Consider the following 15,304-nt stretch of genomic DNA (forward strand, 5'->3'; position numbering starts at 1 on the left):
GAGGAGGTAGAACCTAAAAAGTAAACAAATAACCCATGATTACATTAAATGATTTTCCATTTTGAAGTTCCCTGGTGTGTGATTGATATTGATTTGATTTTCTCCATGAGCGCAGTCAAAATTGTTTAATTTGCATATTTTATGTTAAAATAGATGGGCAAGACATGAAACACAGCAGCGTGCAGGCAGCATTAACTCATTGTGCATGTTCAATCACAAAAAGAACACAAGCAACTGCACCATCTGTTGATGAAATTACTAAGCTTACAACAGAGGAGGCTATTGTCAAGTGTCTCTTCTGTCTCACTTTTACATCTCCAGTATTTTGAGACACTTTGTAATATGCATTCTGATTATTGCAGAGTCAGGCTAATGTATATACTTTTGTGATACAATTTTGTTGATCGCATAAAGCCAGATAACGCAATAAGTTCAATCATGGGCTGACGTCTTTTTTTGGGGACAGGGTCACACGATCATCCAAAACTACTTCGCCTATCGATGCGTTAAGCACTCCTCCTTTAGAAGGTCAAAGAAGAAAAGGGATATTACTTTTGGCAACAACAGTGCTGTATTTTGCTAGACAGTTAAAATTTATTTGAGTTATGTTGTTTTGGAAGACAAAGAATAAAAATGTGAGTGCTACTGTTGTTAGTCTCTATGTGCCCTGCAATTGGCTGGCAACCAGTTCAGGATGTGCCCTGCCTCCTGCCCGTTGATAGCTGGGATAGGCTCCAGCACTCCCGTGACCCTTGTGAGGATAGGCAGCTCATAAAATGCAAGAATGAATGGATCAATGAATAAATGAAAAAAATAACAAAACATGAGATGTCTCTGTTTATTTCCAAGCAAATGAACAATGATATTCATTCTTGAAGAATCTAAATTTACACACAAGGACGAACATCTTTGTTATTTCTCCCCAAATGTTAAAATCACACAGTGGAGAAACGTTCTAAAATGTTTATTTCATTCAAGAATATCACTGAAAAGCTTGCGTTTCTTAGACTCGCCGGTTTGAATCTCCTGCCAGTGGGCTCGTCGGTGGATGAAGTGGGAAAGCGCAAATTTGGCCCACACATGTCGAGCAAACTGGTCAGACCTCAGCTGGCTTTCACTTGGCACTAAAAGTGAAAGTGGGGGAGGAGACGTTGAACATACTGTAGTAACGAGAAATTAAATCACAAATATCTACTACATGGATTAAATTACCAAGCTCCTGTGCAATGCTTTGCTTCTGACTGATCGATGCCTTGCTCCATATGGCCTCCAGTACTCGACTGCCCAACTTGGAGCATGCCATTCGAACATACTGACCCTGATGGGAGGGGGGGGATAATGTTTTTTTTTTCAACACATCTGTACTCCTGCTCAGTTCCCATGTGAGCATTATTTTTAGAAACTGATGACCAAAATATTTTAAAATGACTTGCTCTCTTAGAAAATGCAATGGCTCAACAAGCATGCTGTTTTTTCATTTGTTGAGATGAGAGAATTCTATCCGATGTAAGTGTTACAAAATAACACTGAAGAGTGCCAATGTTTCCGGCTAGAACTGTACAGCATGTCAAAATGTCAAAAAAACCAAGGCAGTCTGGTATTTTTTTTTATTTTTCTTACAGAAGAAGTCTGGAAATATAGTGAAAAAAATGGAATACATACTGTTTAACAGGCTCCGTAATGTTTAAGAAGTCTGTATAGGAAATGAAAAGCCTTTCCTTGACTTCTAAGCAACTCAATAGTTCTTGTAAACAGAATCTGTAGGGGCAGAGCACGCATACCTCCAGCCTCTTGAGGATCTTGCCCTTTCCCTTGTCGCTAGATGTGGAGACGAGAGCCTGAAGCACATGGCTACCAGAGGGGTCACATGCCAGTGTCAAGAAGTCTGCTGGGGTTAGTGTGTGTAGACTGCTGAGGAGGATGGAGCGCTCCTGGAATCTGGCTAGTGCCTGCACCAGCCGGGAGCCGTGGTAACAGATGGAAGACAGGGGGACCTAAACACAAGCCATGTTAGAATCTTCTGCGCGTTATACATTTACTCAACCTAAACATGCAATTAAGGCTTATTTTGTTTGTTGCCAAAAATAGTGCAGGTTAACACTGATGACCTGAAAGGGAAGGCTCACCTCTGTCTTCTCGGTGCCCTCTGCTGTCTCAGAGTGGTAGTACACATCATAGGTGAGGAGGGACATAAAGAGAGGGAGGCAGTGGACGTGTCGGGACCCAGGCTCTGCACAGTGGAATGCCTAAGAGAACACCCAGAACAATTTCATTTGCCGCCTCCACACGCCAAAAAACAATGCATTGTGTTGTTAGGGACCCTCAAATAAAATCCTTAAAGGAAGACTTTGTCGAAACTCATAGGAATGGGAGCACACATTAAAAGTTAGTAGATAAGGGTTCAGTGTTTCAGGGTTCATACTACATCTGACCAAAAAAATTTAAGGGCTTTTTAGGGTCATTCTTATGGGCTGACACGAAAAATTTAGGGCCGACATGGAAAAAATTTTGGGCGGACACGAAAAATTTAGCGCCATCGTGGGAAATCAAGAATAAGGAAAAAAGACTCACCCAATGGTGCCATCAACCGTTCTTGGTTCATCAAATGTTCCAGTACCTCAGTACCTGTGACAGTGATCACCTGTCACCCCTTGTGGTAGTTCTCATTGATATGACCATTGTCAATGTCTTCACATAACAGTCTACAGAAAAATAGATTCTAAACTATATACACAAATGTCTTCAGCACCCCTACTCTAGCTCCTTGAGCCTACCCAGTGCCTCCTCTATTTGTTGCTGCAGAGGTGCCAAAGTGGCTCTCTTTTCCTTTGCTCTGCCTCTGAGTGCATTGGCCTCAGTGATAAACCTCAGATTCCTCTTTTCTTCTGCCTCCTCACACAGCCTGTCAGCCTTCTCAATAACCGTTGATATGTCAGTCTCTATTCTGGCTTTTTTGGCTTTGAGGCAGTAGAGATGAAAAGTGGGCAGCGATGCCAAATGTAGCCAGGTATGAAGTCTTCCTTTCCCCACAGTAGTAGTTTTTAGCAATGTCACTGTCTGGGAACATGACTGCAAACACTTTCGAATTATTTTCACAAGATTTGTAACTGTAATGGCTGCAGATCACTTTTAAAGTCCACACGATCTCTGCCTTTAACGAGTCCGTCTTCGTGTATTGAACTACGTTCATTAAGCCTGACTTCCGGCTGGTTGAAGTCGATGACTGGACAACTGTAGGTGCGCATGCACTGCTAGTACCACTGCCTGAAGTTGATGCTTCACTATCTTGATATTTTAGAAACAGATTCATACCAACGGAAGATGAGAGAGTCTTCGCCAAATCAGCGTGTCTCCTGTTTTTCCGGTGCGACTCCAGCGCTTTGATCATCTTTTCAAGCTGGTAACTCTGCTTGCACATATGGCAGTAAAACATGTGCCGATCTTTTGGATCTCGACGAACCCAGCTCCCAAACTCCTTACTTTCAACCCAAGCATCTTGAAAAATGCACTTCCCCATGATACAAGTTGGATCGATGAAAGAACTACGCCACGTCGTAACAAAGACGAAGTGAAATGCCTACTCACGGAAACAAACAATGGTATATCGATAAGATGGCGACTAGTTCTCAACACGGTGACTTCCATGACAATTTCCGGCTGTTTTGGACGCCAGACGGATTGCTAATTTTTTTTTTTTAAATAAAAGATTATTATTATTTTTTTAAGGGAGGATTTTAATTTAAAGGTCCTCCCTTTGATCTTTTTTAATTTAAGGCCTTTTTAGGGGCTTGACCGGTTTTCGCGGATTTTTAAGGACTTTTAGGAGCCCCTAAATGCACCTTCGAAAATTTCAGGGTTTTTAGGGACTTTTAGTGCCGCGTGCAAACCCTGTTCTTTAAATGCCACAGTTATCCAAAGATTTCAACAAGAAACATCTCTAAATTGGAAAAGTATTATCGACATTCCTCTCTCGCTCAGACATTACAGTGATCCAATCGGCCTTTGGCACGCCTGCAGTGCTTCCTGTGCTGACCCCCCATTGCTCGTGGGTACGTTTCCCTGAACGGAGAACGTCCACTATCTGGCATTTTGTGGGCGATTTTTGTGAAAAAATAATTACAAACAAACAAAACAAAAGTAGCAAGACGTACAATGTTGAAGCCTGGGCCAGAATACACAAATCCAACACTTGATGTGTGATAGAGGGGGCGTGGCACTAACGATGAACAAGAACAGTCCTGTTATATGGACCGCGGAGATTTGATGCTTTTCTGAGGAGTTGGTTTCGATATAGAGATTATACAGCAACTGTGGCCATACTTGTTTTTCCCCCCCCAAATTGTACTTTTCAAGTAGTGAGCCTCTCGCGAACGACCAGCTTTGGGGTGTTGCACGCGCGGATCGCCGTAAATAGTAACCAGGAACTGTTGTGTGCTCAGAGCCAACAAAGAGAGTATAACAACGAGCCGATGCTCCCTGCTATTACTACTCCCGCTACAAAACAAAAATAACAATGTTCAAGTGTTTGAGCTAGAATACACACACGCGGAAGTCGACGTGTTGAGAGGAGCGTGGTGTTGAAGACGAACAATAACAGTCCAATTATGATGACGCTTTTTGATTTGATGCTTTTCTGAGGAGTTGCTTTAGATGCAGAAAATATATAGCAGGTAGCCAGACTTTTTTTAATACCATGTTGTACTTTTCAAGCAGCAAAGCTTCTCATGATCCACCAGCGGCGGGGATGGGGGGAGGGCAGCAGGAGGGTTTGCATGTGCGCATCGCCGTAAATACTAACTGGGAAGTGTTGTGTGCTTACACGTATATATCCATCCATCCATTTTCTTGGCTGCACGATAGTCGCGGGAATGCTGGAGCCTATCCCAGCTGTCAATGGGCAGGAGGCCCATTTACACACACGCAGACATGGGAAGAACATGCAAACTCCACACACGGAAGTCTGGGATTGAACAGCTGCGCCACCGTGCCGCCTCATAAAATATGTTGTTGCTTATACAGCATTAGCACAAGAGGCTATAACTAAGCAGCTAATAACCAGTAATGATTAGATGTGTGAACATTTTCCCTGCTGGTGAACGAGCCTCAACTGTGACAGCCAAAGCTTTATCCTGTCAGGTTAACTCCATGGGAGGTTAAAGAAGGAGAAATTTGGGTGCGTTTTCTCAGTTTTGTTGCACAACACGTCGACATTTTGGCTTAGCTACAACAAATGGTCTGTAATGCTAACCACCTGCGACGTCAGGGGCGGAGTCAAGGATATTTCTTCCGCGTATGGCTGTGAAAGCTGGCACATATCCAGATTTTGCTTAGATTCAAAAATATTCTTTATTTGCAATTTTTTTTAAAATTAATGTCCAAAATATATGTAATAATAATATTCTTTAAAATTGGAGGGTTTATTGTACATATGAATTTTGGGGAGAGTCTTTCTTTAAGCAGAATCATCAGGTCAATCAATATTGTTTCTCTATATGTGTCCCTGCGATTGGCTGGCAATCAGTTCAGGGTGTACGCTGTCTCTCGCCCATAGCTAGTTTGGATAGGCTCCAGCAAGCCCGCGACCCTTGTGGGGATAAGCGGTACGGAAAATGGATGGATGTTTTATTATCGAAATAAGACTTACATTGAGTAGACACTGCATCAATTCTCCTTGGCGTGCTTCACTTTCTGCACAGCTTTCTGCCAGTTGCACAACCACACCCATGTGACCTGCACCCAAGATGGCCTCCATGCCTTGGACTAACTCATCAAATAACCTGAGGAACTTCAAAGACAGAGAAAATCCTCAGTTAACCTTGCATTCGGACAACTTCGATTTTCATTACCACCATTTTAAGATCACCAGTTTGGTTTTGGCCAAGGCTCCTGTCAGCCTCTGTACAGGGAAATTGGCAATCGGATGGAGAGCAAGGTTGACCAAATGACTCTTGAGATGGTTCTTGTAAAGGTCACGGAGAAGAGATTTGGGTGACAGCTGGATGATGGTCTCAATAAGGTGACTGGAAGCCTGGTCCTTGAGGAAAACCAGAAGCGGACTGAAAAATACAAGTAAATAAGTAAGTAAAAAAATGCTTCCCCCTTCTTCTGTTGCCGATGTAAAGATAACATTTCATTTGCACCTAACTCCTGGAGCAGCAGGACAACTTGTCAAGTATGCCACGATCCGCTTCACGAGCTGTTTGCAAAGTTTGGGCCGTTTCTTGTGACACACTCTCAACATGGTCTGGAACACTGCACTGGCAATAGAGTCTGTGATGCTGACTAGCAGGAGAGGCACAAGACAAAAAATAAAACAAAAACTTGAACTCAAACCTTCGTCTCTCCAATAATAGTCGTAATAGTCCCAGTGATGGAAGTTAGAGTCCTCGCCTGTCCTGAGCACCGATGACAACAAAGACACTTGGGTGTGGCTTGTGAAACTGAACTCATCTTTCCCAAATTTTTGGTTAGTCACAGTGACTTTGTGATTTTGCAAAATGGGGCAATTACTTTTTCACAAAGGGTTAGAAAATGTAGTATTTTTTTTGTGCCTTATTATATTGAATTGTCACTTGGAAATTGCATTTTGTATTTCTTTGGATGGGTTTCCTCCGGGCACTTCGGTTTCCTCCCACATCCCAAAAACATTCAACATTAATTGAACACTATATATATAAAATTGTGATGTGTATATTGGTATTTAAAAGATGTTAATTCAGAGGGGTTTATAGTTAGGTCAATTAATATTACTTGGAATTAGTGTTACTAAAAATGATTTTTGTACATACTAGAAAATTCCATGTCATAAAGACTTGAGGATATGTTTCATTTAGGCAAATAAGTGGGCAGCGTGAATATGAAACTCACATTGAACACTGTCCATCAAAGTCTCTGTGAGGCTTTTCAGCTCATACCAAAATGATGTAGGTATCTCAAAGTCAGCCAGCTGAGGAGAAGCAATGCGCTCTTTTGCACCTTGACAAAAAAACACAAACATTCCATTATATAAAAATAATATAATAAAAGTGTGAATGCGTGTGTTTACCAGGATGTGACTCAGTACGGGGAGGTCCAACGCAGCCTGCCAGCACATGGAAAAGTGTGCGGACCACGTGAGAGCCGTGGACATGTTTGATGAACTCAGCGCTATTGTCTCTCACCACATGACTTAAGGCCAATACCTGGACTTCAAGAACGTCATCATTCTGATCTTCTTTTTCTTTTGCTAGATTGATTAAACCGATGGGAAACAACATGATTAAGATGTTAGCTTGACAAGTACAGTGATTCTTCACCTGGGTTTGATGGAACAACAGGGTTTGGTGAGCCAGTCCCAGGGGTTCAGCAGAGGTCAAGACGCTGTGTGTGCAAGATTTCTAATGTTGCACTCGACTGGCCCGTCTTTGGCTGTGGCTGCTATAATATTGTAAAATTGTAGCGTACTCTTTTATTGCTAAGAAAGCCACAGAGACACAACAGCAGATGTCACATGGCTTTGCAGTAAAGATTCATTGAGTAATAAAGTGTTTTTGGTGAAGTTTTTTTAAAACTTAGAATTCAGCGAATGCACATATGAAACCTCCAGGGTTCAGTGCCTCAAATCAGATGAGGAACCACAGGTTTTACTGCAATATTAACAAAATATTCATATAAAAAGTCAATTATTTAGTGGTCTCTATGTTAAATGATGATTATTGTATTTCCTCAAATAGCACCCCTTGTTCCAGTAGACATCAGGACCCAATTAATTGCTAAATGCATGGTCCACACTGGAACAAGTGTATAGCACAGTCAACCTCTATTTATCACAATTGTGGTTTTGCATTCAAAATTTACATATCTTTAGGATTTATTTGTTTAACCAATGCTCTATTATTTCCTGAAAAAAAAAAAAACTTTCTTGCTGTTATTGTCTTCAGGTCCAAATCTTGTATTTTGTGTTATCTTGCAGCCAAGAATTTGCTGTCATCTTTTTATCAATTAACATTTCTTGGAAAGGGGGGAGGGGTGTTCGCTATTTACAATGTTGATATTTTGAGGCTTTAATAATGGACCTAATGGAATTTTTACAACATACGCATGAGAAAAACTCTGAAGTGAAAATTTCACACATACCCGTCACCCTGGACACCTGTCTGACTGCGCTCTCCACTACGTGGCCACCACAGCGGTCACAGGACACAGCCTTAAAGTCTGACCCTGATTTTCCTCCCAGCTCCGCCATTACTTTTGCCACCTGCTCACGACTGCACAGTGGGAGTAGGCGCTGCAGAGTGATGCTCCCAGTGCGATCCGTTGCCACCAGGGTCGCTTTACCTTTGACTTCACTCAGGACATTTTCCACAAACATATCTGTAGAAAAGAGAAACAAGACCGTAACAAGTAGTACAAAGTCAATGCTATGATATTTAACGTTTTAGTTTCTTTTAGTGTGTGAGAGTAAGGCAGACTATGAGGGAAAACAAGGGGATTTAGATATTGTCCAAGTTATTCAGTTATCAAACAACTCACAAAAAAACTGGAGGGATTTGGTTGATAAAATGATCAGGAACCCAAAATGAACAAAAAAGCAATGAAAACAAAACTTGCACCTGTACTAAAGAGGGTCATTGGAAAACATTCTCATCCATCATAGATGCTGGAACACAAATGTGACTTTACAATAACAAAGGTATACATTAAGTTCATTAATGAGGTTGTAGTTGGTGCAAAGCAGTGTAGAACTGCACTGTATCATACTTACTTCCTACTGTATGTCGGCAACCTTATTTATTTACTTTAGGGGAAGTCTTGATCATCCACTATAAATGGTTTTCATTTTGCAGATGTACTACATGAGGTGATCAAAATACAATCCTGACAGATTTTTCAAATAGCTCATATCTTGTGACATCCCTTTCGACTCACCTCTCTCCTCAGCATCTTCAAAGTCTTCATTCAATCTCTCCCCAACACGACGGTAATAACCAACACTCAGTGCATCAAGCCGTTTTTTCCCACCATCTCCTTCTCCATTTGACCCATCTTGTGCTTTTTTCCTCTTGCTCTCGCCTCCATAGCCTCCTTCTTGGCCTCTTCTCTTTTTATTAACTTCTTTTAGGGACTTCTTGACCTCTGCCTTTTCCATCATCCTTTGAATGTGTACAATATCCATCTCAGTGTCATAACAACCAATAATAAAAAGCATTTTAAAATGATATGGGTAAAGACGAGAACTGAAGTTAGATCTTATTTGGGATCTCACCGCCCGCCCACGTCGACCCCAAAGTAATTTCGCACGCATAAAATCGGCAAAAAGCCAAAGTGTATTTTTAAGTGCTGTGAATATTTTGAATACATATGGGAGTTGAGAAAATGACAACTATCCTGATAAAATGAACGTTTACAACAATTCGATTTCAGTAAACCCCGCTGTTGTACCGTGTCCAGATCAATCAAGGTAAAACGTTACCTCTGATTGTTTGTAAACTGGATGAAGAGACAAGTGATGATTTTCTAATGTATGCGTGAATTTGTCCATTTAGAACCCTCCAATAACAGAAATGTCGTTAATAATGCTATACTGTTCAAGGTTTATGGTTCGAGAAAACGTGTAACATAGCGACGTAAGACGTAATATAAGACTGGAGGACGGCAAGTTAAGTAAACTAGAAATGCTCCTGAGTTATTTCTATGTAAATCATTTTGGATTTTGATTCATTTCAAATGCATGCAAAATCTTAGAGATAAAGAATAGATAGATGTACTCACATGGAGTGTGCAAAGCTAAACAATTCTACTTCCGGGCATACTTTACTTTGTGGCGCACAGATATAAAGACTACTAGATGCTCCATCGCATTATAGATGCGGCCATGTGAGAAGGGTCGTTTTACCTATTAAAATTATAACACGGAGATAGACATCCATTTTCAACCAATTTGAATGAGATTTAAGTTTTCCAATACTCAATTGGAAAAACAGTACATTCACACAATGGAATGAGCTGACAACTTTTACCTTCCTACCTTCGCTTTGCCTCGCTGTGATAAGAGGTGAGTTGAATCTACCTAATTAAAGCTATAGTGTGGGGTAATCCTTTCTCTTTTCTATGATTTAGCATAGAACTTCAAGCAATCGCTAATACAGGATCGGCAGATGGGTGCTGTCCATCCTGTCTGTTTTTCTTTTATTCATGTCTTTATTCAAAGTAATAATAATAATAATAACAATAAAAAATAAAACTGGGGGCGGGGGAATGACGTTCAGCTCAGAATGACTTTCTTATTTACAGCCAAGATTGAAGTATAACGATAAAAGAAACCTGCAGTGTTCTTGGACAGGATGAGTACGGCAGTGGCAATTCTACACTTTTTTGTCAGTGCAGGCACTTAGTGCACACAACACTGCTTAGTCAATTTTCAATGTTTATATGTCATGCTGATAGTCAAAAGAGAGTAGTGGAGAAAATGAGAAATCAATTTCTAGCATCTAATTCACGGCTCAAACAATCAAGTTTTGAGGATGTAATCTGTTTCTTAGATGATGAGTTTCTGACTCCCACTAAGGAAAGTAGGTCATGCTAAACCCAGTTTGGTGTGTCTCAGCAGGGGGCTTGGATTAGATGCTCAGGTCACACATTGTTCAACAAATATCCTATTTCCAATCAACCAGATTTCTTAAATAGACTGTAACATGAATGTGTGTCTTTTAGATATCACTTTCCTGCATCTAATTTTGTATATTAAAGAAAAAAAGCTCCTTCAAAAATAAGGAAAAGGTGAGTATGAGAGAAAGGGAGGGGCTACCGCTTTGGTAGGATGGGATATTCACAAGTACCACCTAGGGAGACAAGTAACAAATACACTCTCAGAACATATACTGCACTTGCAATTGAGGATGACATCCCAGCACTACGTGACAATATATAGAGAGCAGTTTGCCTCACCTGGCAAAGTAGAACGAATCCAACTTCGACCAACTTCTGCCCACAGAAGAAACAACCCACAGCCTCAACCGGTAAGATCGAGAGCAGATGATTCAACTTCCAAATACAAATACACAGTTGTACATAGTTGGACTGGCTGTAGAATGAGAATAAATAAAATTTCAAATTTTGAGAAAATGTATTTTTGCATTTTAATTACTGGTTTCAAACACCTTTTCTTTCTAAAGAAAATACAGTTGGGAAAAATTGAGAAAATCTGATTGCAATATTTTGTCTTATTGTTGTATAATTATGTAATGACGTTGACAGTATTTTTTTAACCTTAGATCAGTTATATCATTAGGCTATATAATTGTTACAAAATATGTGGGGTTACTTTCGGCTTGTCCCTTTCAGGGTTGCCACAGCGTGTCATCTCAGATGAATGCACATATATGTTTGGCACAATTTTTACGCCGGATGCCCTTCCTGACGCAACCCTTCTCAGGGAGTTAGATAATTGTTACAAAATATAAATACTATTATTAAGTTTTAAGCCACAAAAACTACGAAGTGCTTATTGTCAATTGTAAAGGATAATGTATTCATGCATTCTACCAATTGTCAGTGTTGAACTATTGAATTTCCATATTCAATAAGTGCCTCACGAAGGGTTAAAATGACCAATTCCAGTCACTGTGTGGCCTGCATATTTGTTGTTCATGTGTTTATTCTGTTGCCTTGGCAGGATTTTCTTTTCCCCCGCAGTCTTAAAACCATGAACAAACCATCACACAAACCACTTAGACCTCAAACTTTACCCCCTGTGGACGCGGGCCGCCAACCCTTCCCCCCTGTCACACGACTGTCATTCAATAGCCCTGTCAGGGTTTTTCCTCTCAAGTCTGTGAACACTGTGGACTCAAACAAAGCGCAGCACATGCCAGCCATCAACCCATCTGCACTTCAAGAGCTGCCCTCTGTTGACCGGCAGCAGAAACGATCACCTCCCACTGCCAGCTGTGTCAGGCTTCGCTCATCTTTGAAGAGTTCACCAAGGTGACCTTTGTTTTTTCCATCTCAAACAGCAGTTCTGATAATTAAAAAAAAAAAAAAAATGAAATGAAAATTAAATTTCAACTTTTTTAAATTATTATTTGTGTGCTTTACAGTGAACACCCTGCTATATTGCAAGTTCTCCCACTTAGAAATCATGGAGGGTTGTGAAATTTTCATCGTAGGTGTATGTCCACTGTGAGAGAGAAAATCTAAAAAGAAAAATCCAGAAATCACAATGTATGATTTTTTTTTTTTTTAACGATTTGCATCAGACAGCTGCAAATAAGTATTTGAACACCTGAGAAAACCAATGTTAATATTTGGTACAGTAGCCTCTGTTTGCATTTACAGAGGTCAAACGTTTCCTGTAGTTGTTCACCAGGTTTGCACACACTGCAGGAAGGATTTCGGCCCACTCCTCCACACAGATCTTCTCTAGATCAAACAGGTTTCTGGGCTGTCGCTGAGAAACACAAAGTTTCAGCTCCCTCCAAAGATTTTCTATTGGGTTTAGGTCTAGGGACTGGCTAGGCTGCGCCAGAACCTTGATATGCTTCTTACGGGGCCACTCCTTGGTTTTCCTGGCTGTGTGCTTCAGGTCATTGTCATGTTGAAAGACCCAGCCACGACCCATGTTCAATGCTCCGATTGAGGGAAAGACGACGTTCCCCAAAATCTCACAATACATGCCCGCAGTCATCCTCTCTTTGATACAGTGCAGTTGTCCTTTCCCATATGCAGAAAAATACCCCAAAGCATGATGCTACCACCCCCATACTTCACAGTAGGTATGGTGTTCTTGGGATGAAACTTGTCATTGGTCGTCCTCCAAACACGGTAAGTGGAATTATGACAAAAAGTTCCATTTTGGTCTCATCTGGCCACAAAACTTTCTCCCATGACTCCTCTGCATCATCCAAATGGTCATTGGCAAACTTAAGACGGGCCTTGACAAGTGCTGGTTTAAGCAGGGGAACCTTCCGTGCCATGCATGATTTCAAACCATGACGTCTTTCCAGCCGTGTGGAGTTGTACAATTTTGTTTCTGGTGTCTTTGGACAGCTCTTTGGTCTTGGCCATGTTACAAGTTTTAGTCTTACTGATTGTGTGGGGTAGGCAGGCGTCTTTATGTAACTAATGACCTCACATAGGTGCATCTGATTCAGGAAACATACAAAATACATGGAGTGGAGGTGGACTTTTCAAGGCAGACTAACAGGTTTTTGACGTTCAGAATTCTAGCTGATAAGACAGGTGTTCAAATACTTATTTGCAGCTTTATCACACAAATAAATCGTTAAAAAAATCATACGTTGTGATTTCTAGATTTTTCTTTTTAGATTATCTCTCTCATAGTGGACATGCACCTATGATGAAAATTTCAGAACTCTCCGTGATTTCTAAGTAGGAGAACTTGCAATATAGCAGGGCGATCAAATACTTATTTTCTTCACTGTATTCCTGCTGGAATGGTTAACTACGGGTGCTCATGGCCCTAATCAGTAGTCCGTTTTCAGATTTCCTACTCGCGCTCATCTTTTTCGGGGATCAGATAAAAGTGCAGAAATTCTTCAGCAATTTATTTTCAGGAAATTCTCAACACAATCTAAAACATTAACATGACTAACATTAAAAAAGTAGCATAGTAGGCTCGTGTTTTTGTTTTTATATATATATATATATATATATATATATATATATATATGTATATATAATACTATCGCAAGTCACTGTGATGCTATGCACAGTGTGGACACAGTTCATAAATATTTGAAAACTGTACCTAAATAATAATTCAATTGAAATGTTTTACACATCATAGTTAAATAAAAACTATACCCAGATATTAAGATTACACATTAATGGAAAAATTATAAACCTTAATACAACTGAGCTGTACTTACAAGTAGTGATTCAGACAACTCAGAGCCGATCATGTACCACTAGTGCTACACAATGTTCATAAAACCTGGTGACTGAGTGTGTACTCATCAGATTTGGGAAAAATTAAATTTCAGGGTAGACAACACAATTGATAATTTCTGGACAAGGAAAATTTGAAACAAGTTTTAATCAGGCGGCACGGTGAAATAGCTGTAAATCGTTGGCCTCACAGTTCTGAGTTCCGGGTTCAATCCCAGCCCCTCGTGTACGGAGTTTGTCCCAGTGCCTGTATGGTTTTTCTCCGGGCACTCCAGTTTCCTCCCACATCCCAAAAATATTCATTAATTGGAGACTTGAAATTGGCTCTAAGTGTGATTGTGAGTGTAACTGTTTTCTGTCTCCATGTACCCTACGATTAGCTGTGAAAAGAGTCCAGGGTGTACCCTGCCACATGCCTGTTGACAGCTGGGATAGGCTCCAGCACTCCCACTGTCATTTTGAGGATAAGCAGCTAAGAAAATGAATGGATGGATTTTTAAACTTTCTCAGTCTTTTGTTGCCCTTGTTCCAAGCATTTTTGGAATGTTGTGTGCATTAAACTCAAATAAGACCATATTTGCCATAACATTCAACACCTTGAATATATCAACCTTGTACTATTTTCATTTGAATATAGGTTGAAGATTTAAAAAACTTATTTAGGTTTTACACAATGTACAAAGTTCCTTGGATTTGGGGTTTGTCGCCACTTAAGTGAAAAACATTGTCATCATAAAACATATACTGTATTTGCGCTTATTACATTGTGCATGTGTCCTAATGGAGATTCTTTTATATGACCTATAACCGGTACTGTCCCCCCAAACTTGGATGAATCCACTCTTTTAACTGAATTGGTTTATCAACAGTGGGTGCTACAGCTGTTTCCATGTGGTGAAGCCCTACCAAGCTGGTCACTATGTCATACACCCGCAGTTTGTGTCTGAATGCCACCAATAGGATGCTCTGGAAGATGATCACAAGGAACCGCAAGATACTTGATGGCCACATCCCCAGAAATATAAGAAATAATTCACCAGTCTATTTCTTCTTGCAGTAACAATGAACCCATTGAAGAGGACTCTTGTATGAGTGGTGGCAGCACAACAAAAGTTCATCACTGTTAGAAAATCTGCAGCAAAATGGGGGTTAGAAATTATACACTGTAGTCCAGATCTAGAACTTTTTGGTTTTAACATTTAAAAAACACACTGTACATCATATGTGATAACTGTATCAAACTGATTTTAAAAAAATAATTTTCCATTGTTATATTAGTAATAGTGAAAACAAACTGATCATTTTACAAAATGTAAAGACTTATGTACTATTTAATTAACAGTAAGGTATTTCCACCTGGAGGACATTTCCCATGAGCCTTGGAGCTAATGTAATTGGGATATCAATTGATATTGTA

The 15,304-nt window shown here is 40.3% G+C and overlaps 2 protein-coding genes across 5 annotated transcripts; one reads left to right on the forward strand and one right to left on the reverse strand.

Moving 5' to 3' along the window:
• Positions 1 to 824: 824 nt before the first annotated feature.
• LOC133510593 (nucleolar protein 9) lies at positions 825 to 10,128 on the reverse strand. Of its 4 annotated transcripts, none has more exons than XM_061838662.1 (12): positions 9,999 to 10,128; positions 8,908 to 9,131; positions 8,116 to 8,352; positions 7,046 to 7,225; positions 6,868 to 6,975; positions 6,141 to 6,282; positions 5,864 to 6,056; positions 5,645 to 5,785; positions 2,127 to 2,246; positions 1,782 to 1,994; positions 1,213 to 1,318; positions 825 to 1,124 (listed from the first exon to the last, which is right to left on the reverse strand). In XM_061838662.1, exons 2-12 carry the CDS (start codon positions 9,128 to 9,130, stop codon positions 970 to 972), a joined length of 1,818 nt encoding a protein of 605 aa, XP_061694646.1. In that variant the 5' UTR covers position 9,131; positions 9,999 to 10,128; the 3' UTR covers positions 825 to 969. The 4 variants fall into 4 exon arrangements, with proteins under 4 accessions (XP_061694646.1, XP_061694647.1, XP_061694644.1 ...); XM_061838663.1 differs by having other exon boundaries at positions 10,007 to 10,119; XM_061838660.1 differs by lacking the exon at positions 9,999 to 10,128 and adding an exon at positions 9,751 to 9,887.
• A 739-nt stretch (positions 10,129 to 10,867) lies between these two features.
• Positions 10,868 to 15,218, forward strand: LOC133510595 (uncharacterized). The gene is made up of 3 exons (XM_061838665.1): positions 10,868 to 10,997; positions 11,654 to 11,964; positions 14,757 to 15,218. Exons 1-3 carry the CDS (start codon positions 10,878 to 10,880, stop codon positions 14,845 to 14,847), a joined length of 522 nt encoding a protein of 173 aa, XP_061694649.1. The 5' UTR covers positions 10,868 to 10,877; the 3' UTR covers positions 14,848 to 15,218.
• Positions 15,219 to 15,304: the final 86 nt, after the last annotated feature.

This window comes from Syngnathoides biaculeatus, chromosome 13, assembly GCF_019802595.1.
Source record: "Syngnathoides biaculeatus isolate LvHL_M chromosome 13, ASM1980259v1, whole genome shotgun sequence".
Lineage (NCBI taxonomy): Eukaryota > Metazoa > Chordata > Actinopteri > Syngnathiformes > Syngnathidae > Syngnathoides > Syngnathoides biaculeatus.